Below are 23,094 nucleotides of genomic sequence, written 5' to 3'. Positions count from 1 at the left end.
CTTTAGGACTTCCAATATTGCCCATCACTGTAGCATCAGAGCAATTTGTATTATATTCTACTGCATAAAAACATTTGCTATGATTGTACTCCAAAATATCATAAAATACCTCATTCATTTCCATATCAATTCTCAAATTTGGACAGCTTGAAAATAGTCCATTTAATTATCAGTATTTTTAAAAATTTAAATTCATTCTCCTTAAATATACAAATGGATTTCACTGGCACTGAGCATTTCAAAGCAGTGCTGGAAAGACTTGAAAAGTAACCTTCCATCAACTATATAAATCACAATTCATAAGCATCTCAATATTTATTACCTGACAGAATGTTTCAGATAAGAGTGCTTTCAATCAGCACAAAATATCAATCAAGTAAAACTTGTCACGCATCATGCGAATAAAATTTGTAACTCGGTACATTTTTAGTGTCGTTACTGAAATTCCTCTGCCAACATAATGTATTCCTAAATTGTTCAGTCAAGAAACATGAAGTGAGAACTGTCCTTTCTCTCTAGCACATAGTTTGCCACTAGAAAACTCTGCAATTGTAAACACTATTAAAACTGACAATGTTCTATGGTGGATTATAATTTTATCAAGTAATTCTGAAAAAAATTGCAAAAATTTAGATTTTGAAATTATCATTGTACATGCTACAAAAAGTTTAGAATGATTATTGACTCTGCCTTTTGATTAGTTAGGACTAAAGAACACGAGAAACTTCAGAAGGACCTTTCAAAGCTAGGTGAATGAGCTTCATATAACAGGGAATGAAATTCAAAGTTGATAAATACAAGGTCATGAATACTTCAAGTAGTATAGGGGTAAGCATTGCCTTACTAGCTGGATAACTAGTTAAGAAGCATCCACAGGTGGGGGACTGCTCCAGCCCGGCTGGGCTCACCGTGTTGTGCCACGGGCCTGGCTGGAGCAGCTACCCGCTTGTGGCTGCTCTAGCCTGGTCAGGTGGGATTTTACATCCCTAGATGGAAGGTATAAAGAACTAGTTAGTAATGGAAGTTACATAAATCAAAGAGCACAAAGAGTGACTGAAAAAGATAAGAACTTCGACCATAACATTAGGAAGAATTGTTTTAAAATATAAAGAAAAGAAACCTCATGCTTTAAGGTATAAACTAACCACTATCTGGTGGGGCTGAAAAGAATCTTCTCAGTGAAAGGTTATTCAATAAGTTTTCAACTATAGGTTTTGTTGCACTGTCTTTGGAACAAGCCATTATCTGAGACAGAACAGTTAGAACAGAAAGACTATTAATGTGATTCTCTTAAAATTCCTGTATTTCTAAGAAGAAACTTGTTAAAAGTTAAGCCCCCACAAGATTATTTTTGCTATGGTCATTCTATAGAAACAAAAATATTTATATATATAAAATTTATTTGTAATTTAAAATGTATACCGCTGGAAATTATTTAAATGTAATTTCCCTTTCAGAATTACCTACTGAATTATTCAGCAGACAAAAAATAATTTAGTCAAATAATGATAAAAATGAAATAGCTGTAAAGTGAATAATTACGTGAAATTTAACATACCTTATAAAATGGTGTATATTGTATATACTTTCAGTATTTTGATTTTTAAATGTGACTAAAAAACATAAGCTAAGCAGGATTACATATTCTTGGTAATATCAAAATTAACAGGTATATAGAAATAAACATGAAGTAAATGTTTTAATTTTTGTTTTTATGGAAAAAAAACACTGTACTTTACTTTTTTAATCCACTAAGAAACACCAGCAATGGTGTTGTGAGTAGTTGAGTTCTGAGAATGCGAACAGCTGCTGTTGTTATAACTAAAGGTCTGCCTCTGCTGTTGTTATAACTAAAGGTCTGCCTACAGCTTGAGCCTGAGAGACTACATGTTCGGCTGTCCTCTCATCTTGCCATCCTCACCAATTAACTATTAACATGGAGGGCTGTGCACATGCTCTCGGGGGCTCTTTAACAGGCTTCTTGGAGAGTGGAACAACTACACAGCAGGGCTCTGGGAACTGAATAATGTGGGATATAGGAAAACTTCAGCAGCTTTGCTCCTCTTAATGACAATTCACTTTAGTGCTTAAAGAAGGATGTATGAAGTCTAACCATTTTCACAACTGTTCAAAGCAATCTGTTGCAGCAAAACAAAGACTAAAGTTTCTGGTGTTTTTTTCCCTGCAGAATATCTGAACTGTTACTGTGGAGTAGACATTTTGAACTAGGGATGTAAATTCTCGTTTAATTGGTTAACTGGTTAAACGTAATGTTTGACTGGTTAACTGATTAAAGGGTGAGCAGGCAGGGAGGCCACTCCAAACTGGCTGGGGTAGAAAAGTCTCCCCACCCACCATGGCTGGGCTGGAGCGGCATGACTGCTACAGAGATGGGTTGCTCTAGCTGGGCCAAAGTGCCCCTGCAGCTGACAGGGTTTGCTATTGCGGGGCCAGAGAAGCCCCTGCTTGCGGTGCGCCCGGGCTCACCGTGGACAGGTGCTACTCTGGGTGGCCAAAGGAGCCACTGTCTGCAGTGGGACCTGTCTGCCTGGACCAGTACCCCGACCGTGGTGGGCAGGGAGATGCTCCAGCCCCCACTGCTTAACCAGAACTGGTAAGCATCACTCATTAAGGGTCACCCATTAAGGCTGATGATTACCGGTTAACCAGTTAACCTTTCACATCCCTATTTTAAACTGGACAGTTATTGATTCTAATGCATAAGACTGAAATAAAATCTCATAACCACATAATTCCATTAGGCAGGTAGAGTTTATATATAATGGAACTGAATAATGGAATTAATCACCAGTCCTAACAAATAAGTTTCTCTGAACTGCATACACAAAATATTAGATGCAAAGGGTTTTTTTCATTGCCTTTCACACTGTTAATTTGAAAAGTCACATTTTAACATCAATTCTGAACCAACCTTACTGTTTATTTCATCCTTTTACCATTGCCTTAATTACGTGTTGCTTGCCTACAATAAAATTAAACATAGAAAGTAAGCCAAAAATATGAGAGCAGCTAATCATCAACGTACAAGCCTGACAGAATGTTAAGAACTAAAAATAGAAAGCTGACTGCTTGTATTACTGACATAATCTGCAGGAACAGACAGATACAGTAGAAAGTAATTACTGGAGCAAAATTCTGCCTACAGTGTCCTTGCAGGGTGTAAATGAAGGCAGATTTTACTCCACTATATGTAAACACAAAGAAAAATAAATGCCTAAAATGCTGATCCTGCAAGTCTATAGGTCTGAGGGTGCTTAGCAATCAACATAACACACCTCACTGACCAGTGATGATATCTCTCAAATTTACAAAAAAACCCAACACAATGTTTTGTCCTAGTTTTGGTACATTTTTAAGATGCCGAGAAACTGAAGTAGCCACTGGTTAAGCTGAGTTAGCAAAACTGAGTGTGTACTGACTGAATGAATGCACCTTAGGATCAACTCCCTGCATCTTACCAAGTATATGGTGCCACATCATTCTTCTCTTCCCTCTTCCAATACATATGGTGGCCAGGTGAAATGAAATCATGAAATCTTGTGGTGTATAACAATGATCCCAACTTCCCAGATATGTTGGGGTGGAGGAAAGGACTAGAACCTGATTTTTGTAAATGGGCTCCAGAGACATTTCTTTCATTTCTATTAGTCACCTTGTGCTGCCAAAATATTTCCAGGCACACTTTTCTGATGCCCTCCAACAAACTTTCCTAACTAAACTCCTCCCTCATACACCTAGCTTCAGAGTATACAGACCTACTTCATGCAATTAAGATTTAAAAATTTAACACCAGCTCTAAACCCCAATGTCAGCTTTCAGTCCCACTAATCCACTGGCACTTCATAGTTCTTCCTATGCACCTCATCACTGTTTCATCCTTATATCTAATTTCAAATATCTCTGTGCACCCTCCTTTTCCAAATTTCTCTGAACATTCCTTATTTCCTTTAAAATACCAACCTTTGCACTATAAAGGCCTTCATTACTTCTGTCCTCCCTCCTCCCTGATTTCAACTTATACATTTCTTCACCTCATTTTACTTCTTAAGGAGGAAGCTCCACAACACTTGGACAGAAGCAGTCTTTCAGAAGACTTTGGGGTCCTTGTCCTGTCAGCTCTAACTTCAAGAACTGTCTAAAGAATTACCAATTAGAACTGCTCACATGCCAGTTCTGATGTTCAATTTAGAGAGTGGGAGAGCAGAAAAAGGACAGTGCCAATCCTGATGGAGCCATAAATGGCAGGAGAAACAGCAGACACACACTGATCCATTCCCTTTCTGTCCCTTATGTTCACTAGAGAGGACTCAACTCTACTGACAGACTGGTGGAGAAGCAGATTCATTCACAGACTCAGGGTGTCAAATGAATGGCAAGCAATTCTCTCCTTACAGCAACATACAGTGAGTTTTATGGAGTGGTCTCTGGTAACAGCCTCAACATGCCTATAAACACACACATACATATGCTCATGCCAGCAAAATCATAGGATCAAAACTGAAGAAACGGTTTAAAAATGGCCATGCTGTCCCATTGTTTTCAATAGGACTGCGGCCATAGGCTGGCCATCGTTAAGATGGCTGCAATTACTCTACATCCTGTGTATCATTAGCAAATATGGACATTGCCTCCAGTTTTCTCAACAAATGAATGAATCCAAACGGCCATTAAAGAAGAATATACCACCAAATGCTATCGGGAGGCAGAAAAGAACACTGCAAAGAGTTGGTAAATATGGTATGAGGGTGACAGGGAAGGCAAGAGGATGAAAATGTGCTAGGGAATGGGAGAGAGTAAGCGGCACACATGAGATCATAGAAGGATGCAGGAGAGAGTTTGAGAGAACATGGGAATAACAAAGAGGAGAAAATATGTGGGGTAGGAGATGAAAACGTCAAACTCCTAGAACAATTTGAAACCACTGTGCTTGTTAGCTAAAATACAGTTGGAATGGGAAGGTTTAAAAGGTTATTTAAAATGTTAAGGTATTAGATAGCATTCCAGCAGATGTGTTAGCTGGCAATTATATTTTGTCTGTGTCTAAAGCTGATAATATAATGTTATTAAAAAGGATTATAACATGATGGCAAAACAGATGGCTGTGTCTATACTTGTGGCTTCTTGCGTGAGTAATATGCAAATGAGGCTAAGCATGGAATATCGCTGAGCCTCATTTGCATACCTGATGAGTCACCATTTTTTTCAGAAGAAGCTCTTGCGCAAGAAGGAGCGTCTACACTGCCCCTTCTTGCGCAAGAAAAACCCTCTTGCGCAATGCCGTTACACCTATTACTTTTCAGGAAGAACGGCAAGCCGCGAGTGTAGACATAGCCATGGGGTGGGAAAAGGACATTCCCAGCTCCTGCTCAGCAGAAAATGGCAGTGTATCTCTAAGGGCAGGTCTACAATATCAGGCAAAGTTGATCTAATTTACTCAATTCTTGCTACATGAATACTGTAGCTGGAGTTTACGTACCTTAGATTGAGTTACCATGGGGTAACCACTGGGGGGAAACTGATGGGAAAAATTCTCCCATCAACTTCCCTAAAATTCCTCATTTCAGTAGAGTATCAGAGTCAACAAGAAACCAATTGGCAGTCACTTTAGGAGTTCTCAATTAGAGGGGAGTGGAGAGGGAAGTGCTTTATGTATCTAAGACAGGTCTTCGTGCTATCAGAAGCCAAGAATTTATAGCAGAACAGAAAGCAGGCTTCTCCCTAGAAAGTATGTGGAAAATACCCTCATTGGGCTCTCACCTAAGGAAAATAGGGAAATGTTTTTTTTTTGCTTAAGATGAACAGCTAGAGGTATGTCTACACTTGCACCCTAGTTCGAACTAGGGATACAAATGCAGGCATTTGAAATTGCAAATGAAGAGGGGATTTAAATATCCCGTGCTTCATTAGCATGATCTCGCCGGCACGCTCGTTCGAATCACATCTCATTCGAATCAGGAAGTGCGCACTGGGACGCGCTAGTTCAAAAAATGAGGAGTAACGTTAGTTTGAACCAAGGGGTTTGGTTCAGACTAATGCGTCCCGGCACACACTTACTGGTTCGAATCAGCTGTGATTTGAATTAGCGCACTGGCAAGATCATTCTAATGAAGCACTGGATATTTAAATCCCCGCTTCATTAGCAATGCAAACTGTTACTCCTCATGCAATGAGGAGTAATAGTTAATTCGAGGGAAGGGTTTTGGATCGGACTACCGCATCTATAGGCAGCAAGTTAAATCGGGCAACCGGCATTTTAAAATGGCAACTGGCCGTGAATATGCTAATCAAGCGCAGGATATTTAAATCCTGAGCTTCATTAGCAACTTCGGTATGCTTCATTTGCCTCCATAGTCCGAACTAGGGGGCAAGTGTAGACATATCCAGACAGATTAACTGACTTGCTTGAGAGGAGGGATGTAAATGACTAGTCAACTATCAGATATGAAAATGTTCCCCCACTCCTTGATGCCTCTATCAGAAAGAGGCAGGAGAGGAGGGGAGGGGAGAGGAAGAGGATGGGGTGCTTCAAAGCAGCAGTGTTGCGTGGAGCCTGGGGTTTGTTGCATTGAAACACCACATGCAGCTGGGGAGTCCCCAGCTGGCCCCGGGCTGCATGCAGCATTTCAAAGTGGCAGCACTGCGTAAAGCCCGGAGTCAGCTGGGGACGCCACCGCTGACCACAGGCTCCATGCGGTGCTGCCCCTTTGAAATGCTGTGGGGAGCATGAGGCCAGCAGGAGACTTCTTGAGTCACCCGCTGGCCTCATGCTCCCCATAGCGCTTTTGCCAAATTGTATCGACTATTCAATTAGCCAATTAGTCTAAATTTAACATCCCTACTTGTGAACACATTGGAAATTTACAGCAGAATAAAGGAGCAAACCCAGATCTCCCCGTTCTAGATTTAGAATCTTTTGGAAGTCAGAGGAAATGCAGAACTTTTCCTAGTAGAACTGGACCCTCTATCTCTATTACATTCTACCTATTCTATTTTATACATAGCAAAGTCATATGACAGCTATACCTGTATCTAAGCCAATATTATATTTAGGTGTTTCTAGATAATGCAGTGTACTGTTGCATCACAAAAACACAGAAGAAATATGATAAAACTATATTAAGTCCATTTTTAAAACATAAGATGCTGAGCTGAAGGATGCTTATTCAGAACATCTTAAATTGGTTTTATTCTCTTGGCTCACTCAAAAAGTTTATGAATGACTGTTATTTGCTAGTAATTTCTGAACTATAAATTCAGAATATAAATAATGTTGAAGAATTTACTGTATGTCAGAAAAAATATAATACATGAGGTAAAATTTCATCTAGAAATCAATCTGCTACTGATGCAAAACAACTGCAACAGGATGCAATTTAAAAAATCATTACTGACACTTCAATCCATTTTACTCATTAAATTTTTTGTGCACACCAAACCACACAAAACAAATTATAAAAAGAAGCAATTTGAATACTCCTACCTGGATAAGATGGGATGGCACTGTGATGATGCATGCTGATAAAGACATTCTGAGGAGACCACGGAGAACATACAAAAATGTCGTAAGACTATGAATATATTCCGGATTATCAGTGCAACAAATGTCATCTCCCCACAACACTGAACCAAGGCTCTGAATTCCTATCCGCAGAATATTTTTTTGTTTTTTCTAGTGAAGATGAGAAAAAAAATACGACTAATTTGTATTTCTTATATTTAGAAGAAAAACAAGTCACATCAAACAGACAAATAATGTTTAAAACTTCTGTAATTGACAGCATGCATGTCCATAGTAACTCGATAGTTTGAAGTAAGCATATGATAGTGTAAGAGAGCCCATGGAGAGGAAAAATATAATAGGGCCAATTTTTGCCTCAATAGCACAGCATGCAAAGTTTGATTATCAAGTATGTATTTGGTAGAAGAAATGGAACTAAAAGGAAACTATTAATTTAATTTTTTTGAGAGTGACTAATTAAAGTGACGTAGTGGCTGTGTCAGTCCCAAGATATTAGAGACATAAGATGACTGAGGTAATATATTTCATTGGACCAACTTCAGTTGGTAAGAAAGACAAGCTTTCAGGTAACCTGAACAAGACCTCTGTTTAAGCTCAAAAACCTGTTAAAAGTGAGATAATGTTCTTATAAAACACCTTTTAAATATATATTATGATTGTGCTTGTTTCCTCCAATTTCTTTTAAAAAATTATTAGGGTATTTTCTTTTCCTCTCTACCTTCAGAAGGGTCTTTTGAGAGCACCAGACATCAATAACCAAACACTTTCAAGTTCTCCTTTCTTTTGTCCTCTTCTTTCCTTGTGTACATATTTGTCCTCTGTTTGCTATCTGTTCACTTTTAGCTCTACTGCTGCTGTTTCGATGACTAGAAAAGCTGGCATATTGGCTAGGTGGGGTTTTTTCATCTGTATGAAGTCAGAAAGTTGTTCCAGTTTCTTTGCAACTGAGTGAGACTTTGCAACTACCATCTACAACTTCATCCCCTCCAGATGAGACTACTGCAATGAGCTTTATACTGACCTATGTTTAAAAATCTATCAAGAAATAGTAGCTGGTGAAGAATTTGGCAGCTCGTTTGTTGTAGGATACATCTTTCTAATAGCACCTGGCACCATTGTTTTGGGATCTGCACTGGCTACTTACAAGGTACTCGGTAGAATTTAAGGTGTTGGTTTTGAACCTATAAAGCCCTAAAATACCTAGGACCCACCTACCTGAAAGACCATCCCTCTTCCTCTGTCATACTACAGGTTGTACCTCCATTAACCAGGACTTTCTGGTCCGGCAATATCCGTGGTTTGGCAGGACCACAGAGCCTACATATAGGGAGGTCTGGCCATGAGGGAGTCCTGTGTTGGCAGGGATGGAGTGTGGCGCAGCGGGGAACTCTGGCCCCTGCCGCGAGGTCTGGCCCCTGCGACAGCCAGGGAGCTCCAGCCCCCACTGCGGCCAGGGAGCTCTGATCCCAGCAGCAGCAGAGCCAGCTGCAACTAGAGAGCTCTGCCTGGAGGCTCACAACTGGCCAGGCATCAGTGGGGCTGGGCTGGAGCCCTAGCTAGGGAGCAGCAATTCAGCACAGGCCATGAAGGGAGGGACCTCTCTTGGTCCAATCCAGCAAATCCCCTCATTCAGGACGGGTCAGATCCTGAGGGTGCCAGAACAGGGAGGTTCAACCTGTACCACATTAGCAGTCAACAGGGATGCCTGAATTATAGCCCCTTGTTTAAAAGAAAGAGCAATTGTCAGGGCAACTGATGATCACTTACTTTAGAAATTTACAGCATTCTCAGTCTGAAAAATGTCCATTTTATTGACCACTGGGGAATGCTACAAAGCACATGTATTTTCCATAGACAAAAGAGATGGGGGAGGACTCTGGTTAAAGAACAAAAAGATCAAATATATGTTTTAGCTTCCCTTAATATTCATATTAACAACTGGATGAAGGGGGGGGTCTCTTGGGGTAATTTATTTGCATAATTTTATTTTTCAAATGTTTCAAGGAGCCACTATGGCAATGGAGAGGCACTATTTTTACGGAATAAATGTATATATTGAAAACATTAAAAAGTAAATATTGATGGTACATACCCTTTTGCTGGAGGGAATGTGGCTCATTCACCAAAAGTTAAATTAACTATATGAAACAATGTTGTCAAATGCAAAAAGTACGAATAAAGATGCATTATTTTCTTACCAGACATAAGGAATTAATAGCTTCTTCCTATAGGAAGCAGTAAGCTCTAGAACTGATGGACTCCTCAGAATAGATAAGATTGGTGCTTTGATTTTCAGGGTATGTCTACACTGCACGCTTATTTTGAAATAAGCTATTTTGGAAGAAAAACTCTGAATGAAGGAGAGTCCATATATAGTGGATTATTTAAATCGCCGCTTCACTTTCCTATGTCTGGTAGCCTAATCTACATGCCTCTGGCGACAGAGGCATGTAGTCTAGACGTACCCCTAGACATTGCCTGGGAGGACAGCAGCACCATGGACAGCTCTGAGTGTGAGTTCAACTTTAGACCTGGTTCAGATTCAGGTCCAGAGGCCAAAGACAAGCTACAGATTTTTACAGAATCCAGGACAGGGTGCATTGAGAGCTAGGCCTCCAATCCTGAGAGATGGAACTGGACAGAGCAGTGTCTTGGGGAAGTAGCTGAGGGAGCAAGTAACAGCAGGCACTAGAGACTCTTAGCAGGCAACTGCTACTTACAGGGTCCTTGGGAATGGGCGGGCCTGGGTCCCCCTCAACTCCCAGCAGCCACAGCAAGGGCGTAAGATGATGCCTGGTTCCAGGCAATGGACCTGAAATCCTTCGGGGACATTTCTACTCCTGGAGAACAGCCAGGCCAAAAATTGCAGACACAACCTCGGCCACAAAGGGAGCACACGGGAGAATCTCTCTCTTTCACACTCACACTCTCTCTCTTTGCAGCTTCCAGCACCACCCCTTCCACCTGAGGTCAAAATTCATGAAGAGGCCCCACTGCGAAAATTATTGTCCACCCCTGATCTAAGTGTTGGAATTCTAAATAATTTTGGCCAGAATGGTAAGAGTTGAGAATCTACTCAAAGAGAATGATAGGGATAAACAATTTTCTAGAAAATTCCCTTTTTTTGTAATATTTAAGCAATTCACAAACTATGGATCAATTACAAAATTAGATTTGTCCAGTTTTTCTCAACAGTCAGCAGCAAAAATAAATGGTGTTCAAAGTATAACAATAAAGTAAATAACACACAGGTAATCAATAGAAATAGGATTTGCTCTGACCTTTTGCAATTAAGAAAAAATTGCCTTTTTTGGTCAAAGAAAAAAAAGAGCAGCTTATAAATATGTTTACAAAACTGATTCAGAAAGTTAGCTAATCAACTGCTCTAAAGATGAACAAGTCTGTATAGGACAACACTTAATTTCTCTTTGTAGGATGGGCATGAGAACTTCACACTCCAAAATAATGATACATTAATACCAAAAATGCTAAAAGTTCCTTTGCTTGTTTAGTTGAGGACAAAGTATATTTTCTGTGTTACATAATTTTTACGAGGATGGTTGATATTATGACAGACTTCACTTGATTCTTTTAACTATGAGGCAAACAGCAGACTAAAGTTCTGAACCTGCAAACTTGTGCCATAGAACAGAACTGATAATTTAAAATATATTACACAATGTTAGAAATTGTATAAACAAATTATTTTATATTAAATGAATTAACTTAACTCTTTTCCTACAGTACTATTGCTTTAGCAGCTAGACACTGCAGATATAGAAAATTAACCACAAAACAAGAACACTAAAGCAGTCACTCAAAAGCTATGGAAAACAAACCTTTGACCTGCATCTTTCAAGTTAATTGAGAAAGTCCTATGACTAAATATGAAAGACCAAATTAAAACAGTAAAGTAAGTACAACTCCCAATGACCTGAAAGTATTAACTTACAGATTGTTCAAATTTAATTCCAAACAGTAAGTCATTACCAGCCCATTTTAATTATTTCACAAGGATATGGTAAAAAGAAATATTGTAAGATTCCAGGTTATTTAAGGCTTTAAGAGAGGGCATTTGATTGTAAATAGCTCAGACTGGCCTGAACCACTTAGGAGACCAGTGATGGTTCTGGGTGAACTTAAAGATACCCAAGTAAAGCTCATTCCAGCAGTGGAACCAAGAAGTAACATGTATCAACTGTTGTCAGGTTCATGCTAGAGAGGAACTGTTGCAGTCTTCTGGACAGCAACAGATGGCGAAAGACTCTATGAGTCACTAATGCTAACAGAGCATCAGGGCCCACAGGCTCTGGACCATTTGGGCAAAAGTCTGTAAAATCATTGATTAACATTTAATTCAACACACTGATGACAACATAGACCAAAATGTATGAAGGCCCCATGTGACTTACAGGCTTAATTTACAGAGTTGTACTTTTGTTTAGTTTAATGTTTAACTGTAAATAGAGGAGTTTCAGGCTACAGCCTTCACTATTGTCTTGCTTTGAAAAGAAGAGCAAAAATGGAAGTTACTTACCTGCAACGGGAGATTCTTTGAGATGTGAGGTCCATATCTGTGTACTACACATAGATATGCACTATAAGCCTGAGTCTGAATATTTTTAGTAAGTATTGCTTCACACATGCTTAGTAGAACTCCTCAATCTGAATAGTGGGCATAAAGGACAGTGAAGCCAATGCCCTCCAGTTCCTATTTTGACTATGAATCTGGAGATGACTCATAGCAGTGGGAATAGAAGAACAGTAGAGGAATGTAGAAATGGATCAGATCTTGAAGAACCTATAAACACAGGAAAGTAATTTCTTCTCTGAATGAGGATTCCTATGTGTATTCCACATGTGGGAGATTAGTAAGTAGTAGTCAAACAAACAAGAGGGGATGCCAGGATGCAGATGTTATGGCCATCTGAAAACTAATGTTTCTATGGCTGTCTCTCTAGAAAACTGAAACAAGGATCTAATGCATCCGAGGGTGCTGAGAGAGTTGGCTGATGTGATTGCAGAGCCATCGGACATTATCTTTGAAAACTAATGGCACTCACGGGAGGTCCCAGATGATTAGAAAAAGGCAAATGTAGTGCCCATCTTTAAAAAAAAGGGAAGAAGGAGAATCTGGGGAACTACAGATTGGTTAGTCTCAACTCAGCCCCTGGAAAAATCATGGAAGAGATCCTCTAGGAATCTCTTTTGATGTACTTGGAAAAGGAAAGTGATCAGGTACAATCAACAAGGGCAAGTCATGCCTGACCAACCTGATTGCCTTCTATGATGAGGAAACTGGCTGTGTGGGTATAGGGAAGGCAGTGGACCTGATATACCTGGACTTTAGCAAAGCTTTTGATACTGCCTCCCACAGCATTTTTGTCTGCAAGTTAAAGAAGTATGGATTGGATAAATGTACTGTAAGGTGGATAGATGGCTGGCTAGATCACTGGGCTCAACAGGTAGCAATCAACGGCTTAATGTCTGGTTGACAGTTGGTATCAAGCGGAGTGCCCCAACAGTTGATTCTGGGGCTGGGTTTTTTTTCAGCATCTTTATTAAAGAGCTGGATGAGGTGATGGGTTCCACTTCAGCAAGTTGGCAAATGACACTAAGTTAGGGGGAAAGGTAGATAGACTGGAGGGTAGGAATAGGGTCCTAAGAAACCTAGACAAATTGGAGTAATGGGAAAAAGGAAATCTGATGAAGTTCAACAAAGACAAGTACAGAGTCCTGCACTTGGGATGGAAGAATCCCCAAAACTGCTATAAGCTGGGGACCAACTGGCTAAGCAGAAGTTCAGCAGAAAAATATCAGTGGATTACAATGGGTGAGAATCTGGATATGAGTCAACAGTGTGCCCTTGTAGCCAAGAAGGCTAACAGTGTATTGGGGTGTATTGGTAGGAGCATTGTCAGCAGACCTATAGAAGCAATTATTCCCTTTATTTGGCACTGGTGAGGTGAAATCTAGAGTACTACAGAAAGGATATGGAAGAAAGTCCAGTGGAGGGCAACAAAAATGATGAGGGGGATGAAGCACATGACTTATGAGGAGAAGCTGAGGGATTTGGGCTTACTTTGTCTACAGAAGAGAAGAATAGATAGCTCCTTCAACTACCGCAAGAGGATGGAAAGAAGCTGTTCTTCAGTGGTAACACATGACAGAACAAGGAGCAATGATCTCAAGCTGTAGGGGAGGGAGGGCTAGGTATAAGGAAAAACTATTTCACTAGGAGGGTGGTGAAGCACTGGAATGGGTTACCTAGTGAGGTGGTGGAATCTCCATCCCTCATGATTTTAAATTCCCAGCTTGACAAAGTCTTGGCTGGGATAATTTAAAAGCTTCAGAGGGGTAGACGAGTTAGTCTGTAACAGGAAAAACAAGAAATAGTCTAGTAGCACTTTAAAGATTAATAGGGATTGGTCCTGCTTTTAGCAGGGGGTTGGACTAAATGACCTTCTGAGGTCTCTTCTAACCTTATGATTCTACAAAAATATATCATTTGTATGACAGGATCCCCCCATGCTTTAGAAAATGGACTTGTGGACACAGATATGCCTACCTCAAAGATGCTTTGGACAAATTACTTCATGTAACCTATCAATCTTAATGTAATAATCCACTGGATCTGTATATCTTATTTTGGTATATGTATCATTCTTGTATGTACAGTAAACTTCTGATAATACAGCACCTTTAGGATCCAGGGGATGCTGGATTATCAGATATGCTGGACTATCGGAAAGGGGGGCTATGAGAGGTCTGGGGTGGGGTGGATGGCACCCCAGACCCTTCATAGCCCCCCTTCCGATAGTCCGGCTCTGCCCCAGGCGTCCTCGATTCAGCCGCTGCCTTTCATTCTCTCACTTCTTTATGAGAACCCAATTCTGTAGCAACTATGCACAGTGGTTTACCCAACTCTTATTGAGAGCAATCCTGTCCCTTAGAGGAAGATGTGGATGGAAATTTGTTCTAATGCCTATGTTCATGTACTCCCTTCTTGTTAGAGGGTTTCTTAGGCCTAAGAGTTTTTGTCTCCCCTTCTGAGCTCATGCTTGAATAGTTGCTACTTACTATCTAAGGTCGATGTTCCAAGAGGGGTGTGATGGGTCCCCTTTATTTAATTATGAATGGTATCTCATAGCCTGCTCCATGAACTGCTTCTGAAGATGGAACTTTCATTCCTAAAGAGTTTGGGGATGGAAGGAACAGCCAAAGTTGCATTTTGTGGCAATGGGAGATTTCCCAAGGCAAGAGAGGTAGCAGTAGTGATTGCTGCTAATAGAGAAGGAACAGGAATAGGAGAAACAATTTCTGAACCCAGGAACTCTTGGAATAATCTCTTTTTGGAGGCAGAAGATTCTCCCAAGCAGAAAGTACTTAAAACTAACTCTGGTAACCATAAAAACAATAAAACACTAAAATATTAAGTTATGAAACTATTTACAAATTGTATCCACAGTTTTACAGAAAAGGAAGACTGAAGTTCACATGGATTCTGACTCGAGACATACAGTGGTAAGAAGGTGAAGAGGTGATGGTCTGTGTTGTCACTGGTGCATAAGGAGTTCTATGCATGTGGAGCCCAATGGACACTGCTTACTAAAACTTTCTATATTCAGGTGCATGGTGTGTATGCATGTCCACATCAGGTCTACAAATGTGGACTACCACTAGAAACAGCAGCTAGTTTTGTTTTGGGGGCCATACACATCAGGGAACAACTTGGTTTAATCTCCCAGCTGCGACCCTTACTGAACAAACATGACTTGGCCACAGTGATCCATACTCTTGTTACATCCCAACTGGATTACTGTAATGCACTTTGGCTGTGTCTAGACTGGCAAGTTTTTCCGCAAAAGCAGCTGCTTATGCGGAAAAACTTGCCAGCTGTCTACACTGGCCGCTTGAATTTTCCGCAAGAACACTGACGATCTCATGTAAGAAATCAGTGCTTCTTGCGGAAATACTATGTTGCTCCCGTTCGGGCAAAAGTCCTTTTGCGCAAAAGGGCCAGTGTAGACAGCTCAGATTTGTTCTGCGCAAAAAAGCCCCGATCGTGAATATGGCGATCGGGGCTTTTTTGCGCAAAAGCGCGTCTAGATTGGCACGGACGCTTTTCCGCAAAAAGTGCTATTACGGAAAAGCGTCCGTGCCAATCTAGACGCTCTTTTCCGCAAATGCTTTTAATGGAAAATTTTTCCGTTAAAAGCATTTGCAGAAAATCATGCCAGTCTAGATGTAGCCTTTATGTAGGGCTGCCTCTAAAGAGCCTTCAGAAACTTCAACTGGTCCAGAATGCGGCTGCTCAAGTTTTAACCAACACTAGTTATATGGAGCACATTATGCCAGTGCTTCGGCAGCTGCACTGGCTTCCAGTATGTTTCCGGGCACAATTCAAGGTTTTAGTTGTGACCTATAAAGCCTTAAATAAGTTGTGTCCAGGGTATCTGAAGGACCGTCTTCTCCCATATGAACCTGCCCGGGGATTGAGGTCAGCTGGGGAGGCATTGCTTCGTGTTCCCCCACTTGTGGAGATAAGATTAACATCTACGAGGAACAGGGCATTCTCAGCTTTTGCTCCCAGGCTGTGGAATTCTCTTCCTGGGATATTTGCATGGCACCAACGCTAGCGTTGTTCTGGCGTCAGGGTAAAGCCACCCTTTTTACTCATACTTTTATTAATGTTTGAGTCTGTATGTGTGTGTTCCTCCTCTCTCTATGTTTTTAGTTGGTTATGTCCTTCTGAGGTCTCATATTTTAAAATTCTCACATATTAAGTTTTTATATATATTTGTATTTTTTTTGTTTGTTCTTGTAAGCCACCTTGAATATTCTAAATAGAAAGGTGGGGTAAAAATATTTAAATAAATAAATAAACAAAAATAAATAAACATAAATAAACTTGCAAAGACGCTGGAATTTGGCCACCTCAGCATGAGGTCCACAGAAAATCAGAGCCCCCTATGCATGTCCTTGTGTGCTTTCCTACAGCTTCTAGGCTTCTACCAATGACAGAGAGAGGATTCTTCCAGGTGTGTGGGGTGGAGGAGGGGGACACTAGTCAGATACAATACAATTGTTTGTTTTTTTGTTGTTTTTGTTTTTTGGAGGGAAGGGAAGTAGGGAAGATGTAGCCCTGCCCCTGGTCCACCCTCATTTCTATTTGGCATAGAGAAAGCCCTTCTCAGGGCTCACTGAAGGGAAAGGAGTGCAATACCACAGAGTCACTTGAATTATCATAGAAGGTGGAGAGCAATAGCTTGTAGATCCAAAGTGTGATCAGGGTTTCATTTTATTTCAATTTTGAAAGTACTTGTATTATTGTTGCATTACACAGAGATCCTAAACATGCAAAATATGCTGTATGAAGAAAGGATGAACAGGGAAAAGATTATTCTACAAAAAGATTGTTTCAGCTGCAGCAATTCATTTTTATTTTTAAGCTCTCTATATTTTCTCTAAAACAGAAATTAACATGTAGATTTCTAAATTAAACTAACTAGCTTAAAAAGAATACACTTCAAACACTTAAAAGGTACATATTGCTCATCTCAGAAATGATAAGGTGCTTTAATTTTAAAATAGCTTTTAGCAAACATAAATTCTGAATTTATCTACATGGATTTTTTTTGGTTTTGATTTTATTAATAGTAACAAAATATTTTAAATAGTGCATATTATGCATATTGATTAAAGCAAGGTTAGCTGATGATTTATTCTTTGTTTTTTTGCAAAAAAAAGCTATACAAATTATGGACTTCATCATTTTGTATTAAAATATAATTGTTTCTCAGGAATATAAAAAGGTTACATTTTTTAGCAAAAAAAACCCTACAATTTTTTGTCTTTTCCAGTAGCAGATTATTTGCTAACTGAAGGTTCCCAGGGTGTTCATGTCACTTTGGGGCTGTTGCTTTTTGCATTCTGTAAGATTTCCTGCTTCCAGAGGACCTGTCATCTTTTCGGAGGAGCAGTTCTGCATACTGTACTGTGGGAACTGTTATGACATGCCTGTTGCCATGGTTACCATAGCAAGTGAGGAGAGGTGCCTGTCAGAGACCAATTTACTTCTCCAGACGGGCACTGCCACCAAAGGGAAAACATACTTCCCAATAAATCTCAGCAGAAACTGAAAACTGCAAAAATACGCTAAAGTATTCCATATAGATAACATTCCTAAAAACCAATCCTGAATAGAAAAACAGCTGAACAAAATCTAAGGCTGTCTTCCTTTATAAATAGTTTATAAAGTACATTATATTTTTTGACATTTTCCAAAACCAATAATAGATAACTTCTACTTTAATAAAGTTTGTATTGTATAACAGCAATGAAGATAATATAATTATCTATCAATTAAGCATCAGCACACATGATTGATTATTTTATGTAGATGAACTCCAAAGAAGCTGTCTTCTTGATTGACTAAGACAAAGAAAGTTGTCAGTTGAATATTGGTTAAACTAGAAAAAAGTTTTCCTCTGAAATTATTGTCTTTAAAAATTATTCTGAAAGATTTATCCTGTGATTTATGATTATTTACAGAGATGCCTGAAGGTAAGGTGTTCTGAGAGACATGAATAGTTAATCTAAGTTAAAATGGAATTTAAATGGCTCTTGTGTTTCAATTCTTGTTATTTAAAGATGCATGCCATTTAATTTACCAACAAATCCCAAACCTCACAGCATGGAATACACTTCCAATTCTCAATAGTTTTGTGAATTATTCCTGAACTCCATATTGTGAAAACAGCTATCTGAAAAATCTACAGGGGAAAATACACTTTGCTTAGTTTCATTATATTTAGCAACTTATTTTAGTAGCTACTACCATAGTATATCTTTTGTAATTACTGGTTTAAAATTAATTTGCACAGTCTACCCGTATCCACTGAGAACTGAGTAAAACTCCAAATGCACATTAACATATGAACTATGCGCTGTATTTACTTTACTTGTTTACTTCAGCAATGCTTAGAAACAGCTTGTTCGTGGTTAATTATTCCAAGACCTTTCATGTGTAACCCTAGAGAGAATTTTGAAAACAACATTAGTTACATGATTATAGAAGACACTGAAGTGCTCAGTACCTGGGGATAGGATCCATCAAACCCTTCCTGGCATATGATCCTCTGGATAGATTGAAGCAGCCTGGTGTAACCGCAGGTCATATTACTGTTGGTGAGAAGATAATTTAATAAACATTTTGATACTTTTTTATGAATCTATATTAGTCTTACAAAAAAGTAAACAAAAATTAAACAGATCCAGATTTTGAACCTGAAAATGGTAAAACAACAATAGCAACAAAAACTAAGCAGATGCAATTATTCCTCTCTGAATAAACTAGATGTTAATAAAGTATTTCTAGAAAGCCAGTTGTGATTGTTTTAAGTGCCCTGATGACATATGAAAGGTAAAATCTGCAGAGATTAAGATGACAATGTCATGCTCGTTTACCTCCTAGAAAATTAATGATTTAATAAGCAATTTAAAATATGAAATCACCATAGCATTTCAGAAGTAATCTCATATAATTAACAGTTAGTTAATGAACTGCTATTCCAAGTACACCTGATCAATATCCTGATCACCTGAGCTCATCTTCTACCATTTTAATTTTCATACATACCACAATCATAATAAAAATAATGATTAACCCCTCTCAATTTAAATAGATTAAAAAGTAATTTCTGTGTAGTTTTATTTTCCTTGTATTATTTTTATACCATGTCCATGCTTAAAAATATATAGCAGTCTAGTATAATATAGTTTTATCATATATTCTTAAGAATATAACAATTCTTCTCCATTTACCACACAGGGGAGTTGTGAGGATTAATTTGTAAATTACTTGGAAGATACAGGGTAAAACTTTCACAAGAGCCTAATTCCCATTTTTAAAGTGAGCATAAGAGTAAGTCTTCACAGATTGTGGCCTAACTTTATGCACTCTGATTAGTTCTAATTTAATTTAAATTTAATGAAGTCAACAGAACTACTCCTCATTGTGCATAAAGTTAAACATGTGCCTTTACAGCTTTAGGAACTTAAATGCTATTGACTTTCAATGATCATGTTCTATATTAATTTTAACATTTGTTTAGCTTGACAGCATTGGGCTACTTCTATGGTTTAGTAAAGGTTAACAATATTTTAATGCTAAATGTATTTCACAATATATATAAATATATATCTGAATAGAAATTTAACTAACTAAATTTGACTTCAAGCTGTGTATACATATTTAAGGAAGGAAAATAAACTGTGTGCGCACGTGTGAGGAGCATATAAAACACACTTGAAGCAAACATATGCTTAGTTCTTTAAACAAACAAAACACTGTTTCAAGCTAGCACTGCACATACATTATTATATATAGTTCTTATAGCAGATTCATAGTAATGTCCTCTGTAACTCCATTTAAAAAAAAAGTACTTTATAATATTCTCATATATAATTAGATGGTAAGAGTTTCTCGCCTGGGTCAATATTAGATTTCAGTTTTTGGCTGTTTTTATCAACCCTTTTCATAGTCCCCAATTATTCAAATATTATCAATTGAGTTACTCTATGTTTCAACAGATACTTCAATATTGCATATGAAATGCACAACTGTAAATAACTTCAGCAGTATGCTGTCTATATAAGGAATATCTAAAGGCCACCTACCATCTTATGCAGAAGTTTCAGTCTCAACCAAAATAGAACAATTACAGACAGTTAAATTTTGTGGATAAACTCCAGTCAGCCATTCCCTAGCATCAGTTCTATTCATAGCCTGAAAGACATCACTACCTATTCATGACACCATTATCTACTCAATGAAGGTATCCTGTTTCTTTTGCCATCATGATTTGATATTTTCAATGTGTATGAGAAAACAATGAATTGGGAGCTTTCAATAAAACTTATGGAAAATGAATGTAATTTCTTTCTATTGTCAACACTACATGTAACCACTTTCTTTACTCATAAGTGGTGCATTGCTGCATTAAAAAAATTAAAAATATTATTAATTGCTCAATTACTGCTCTGAAATGAAAAGCTTCACAGAAGAGTAAAAATATGAGAAACAAAGCTAAATAGTCTACATATTAACTAATTTTTGAATGTTAACAGTTTCTTTTGCTTGTGTAAAATATAGTTTGTCTGATGTTAAACTAGCCCACTATACTACAGACATGAAAAATACTGATTAAATGCTGTTACTCCATAACAAAATACATGATCATTCTGGCAATGGTTAGCATCTTATTTTAAAGCCACAAACATGATATATTTTATTTCGAAATTGTCTTTTTTTAGCTTTGTTACTAAACTCTGTTTAATTATGATAATGGGTTTAAACAGTTCATTCTTATCCTTTTTTGTTTAGCCATCTAGTAACTGATAAAACAGGGAGTTGGCAAGAAGGTATCCTGGTTACAACGAAGTCTCTGACTTCCTATTGATAGTTTCTAAGCATTTAACAAAGGTTAAGTTAACAATGGTATGAAAAATAGGCTTATTATCTGTAAGTAGACTCCATTAGGAAAGACAGTTTAAGCTGTTTTAGCCAAATGTATCTGGAAAATTGTGCTGTACATAAATTTAAGTCTATCTACCTTTTTTTCCCTGAGGACATACATTCTGAAGACAGCAAATTCAAGAAAATGTAATGCTGCAGCTTACATTTTCTGTTTGCCCTAATTACCAAAATATATTTTATATCTTTTCAAAGCAAAACAATATGCTAGTAGCTTTAACTGGACACACAATACTAAAGAAGTGTGTTACCTGAATTAACAATACAGATAACAGATTCATCAACCATTTTGTTTTAATTCCTTTTTATTAAACCATAAAAAATGGAGTTTGAAACATCCCACATCTTATGATCCTACATGCACATGGTAGAAATGAACACAGTAGGACCTCATGAGAAGCTGCAGGTTGATGATATGCTCAGAGAATGTATGTGAACATAGCTAACAGACAGGTTTCGAGCGAACAATTAAGTGCTGAGGAAGACATACTTTCTTTTTGGTGACTGAATAAGGAATGACTTCTCTCAAAGATGTCTTAATGTTTCTTTGCCCCAGACACCACGGGAATACTAAGAATGCAATTGAATAATAAGAATGCAATTTTATAAACCTACAACTTCAGTAATTATCACATCTGAGAATTACCCAGGAATAACTCATCCGAAGCAGGTAACCCTTCTTTTAAAATCCATGCCAGCTGGTAGAGAGTGCCACCAGCCTCTCCCATTACTTTGTTTCACTTGGTGGACGGCTGCTGCAAGCTCCCCAAACAATTAACCTGGTCCTAGTATCCTTTCTTGGATCCCAACAACTCCCCATGGTATGCAGATTGAAGAAGTTGTTGTCCCTTTGTGGTAGCAGACGTTAGAAGTCCTGACTGCATTCACACCTTCTTTAGATTCCTACTCTTCTTACAATTCTGACTTATCAGGGAACATAACCCTTTATTGAATGAATATTTACATTGGGCACCTGCCAAGTTGTAAAAAAAAAACAAAAACCCCTGTCTTTTAAAACCTAGCCTACCCATGGATCTTTAGATTCTTGAGAGGAATATAAAATCCCCCGCATAGACCTAAAACCCCAGTTCTATTCTAATCCCCAAGGTGAGGAGAGAGGAAGCTTGGTGCAGAATGGCACCTCTGTTCAGGGGCTAGAGCTTATAAGCCTGTGGTTCTCAACTGGTGGTCCATGGTGACTTTTTCGGTGGTCCACAGGAACACTGTCCAAATTCACATGGTGTGGGCAGGCACCAAAACTCTGTTAGTAAGAAATAAATTTCAAACCAAAATGTTTGTCGTCTGCTCTTTTTTATCACATCTCAAAAAGGTGGTGGTCCACGAAAATTTTTTGATTGGCCTGGTGGCCCGTGGACTGAAACGAGTTGAAAACCACTGTTATAAGCCTTCCCCTTAAGCACCCAAAGGCAAATAGCACATGTTGTACTCTTCTGTCCAACTAATAAGCCACAGGGATCTGAAGTTCCCATGGGGAAGGGTTGTGAGTATAATCTTTAAAGGGGCAAAAGGTTTTCTTTCCCCTGCTGACCCAGACAAATCGTCCCCACATCTGAGCTATGTGAGGAGGGATACAGAGCCTGCAGCACAGGGCAGCAGCCAGCTCTCCGAGAGCAGAACCGGCAGCTGGGAGCGACCTATAAGCACATACCAGCCCCAGGCTGCCACCCCCACTCCTGGGGAGCTGGCTGTGCTGCGGGCCCTGCAGCATGTAACCACTAAGATTACAGCATGGGGCAACAGCTGGTTTCCCAAGGGCAGGACCGGCAGCCGGAGCCAGTGCACACCTGGAACCGGCACACACCAGGAACCAGCTTATGCTCTCCAGCTCCCAACTGTCAGCCCTATTCCTGGGGAGCTTGCTGCTGCCCCACACTGTGGGAGCAGGGCCAGGAGCCAACATAACCATAATGGAAACAGATAAGCTGATGCTGATCAGTTAACCATTTTAACATTTTTATACTCTTACATCCCTATTTCCTATTTAACATATAAAATT

The 23,094-nt window shown here is 38.9% G+C and overlaps 1 protein-coding gene across 3 annotated transcripts in view; it reads right to left on the bottom strand.

Annotated features, from left to right (window-relative positions):
• Positions 1–23,094, bottom strand: part of ELP4 (elongator acetyltransferase complex subunit 4) — a 344,496-nt gene that overhangs the window by 224,697 nt on the left and 96,705 nt on the right. For 2 of the 3 annotated variants that reach the window (XM_014576421.4, XM_006128898.5), the window contains exons 6-7: positions 18,640–18,724; positions 7,502–7,690 (exon numbers count right to left, since the gene is read on the bottom strand). In XM_014576421.4, coding sequence (XP_014431907.3) covers positions 7,502–7,690; positions 18,640–18,724 — 274 coding nt within the window. The remainder of the gene's footprint in view (positions 1–7,501; positions 7,691–18,639; positions 18,725–23,094) is intronic. The other variant, XM_089778599.1, reaches the window with a different exon arrangement.

This window comes from Pelodiscus sinensis, chromosome 5, assembly GCF_052426305.1.
Source record: "Pelodiscus sinensis isolate ZL-2025 chromosome 5, ASM5242630v1, whole genome shotgun sequence".
Classification (NCBI taxonomy): domain Eukaryota; kingdom Metazoa; phylum Chordata; order Testudines; family Trionychidae; genus Pelodiscus; species Pelodiscus sinensis.
Note: the sequence above shows the minus strand (reverse complement) of the source record. Positions and strands in the feature narration are given on the sequence as shown.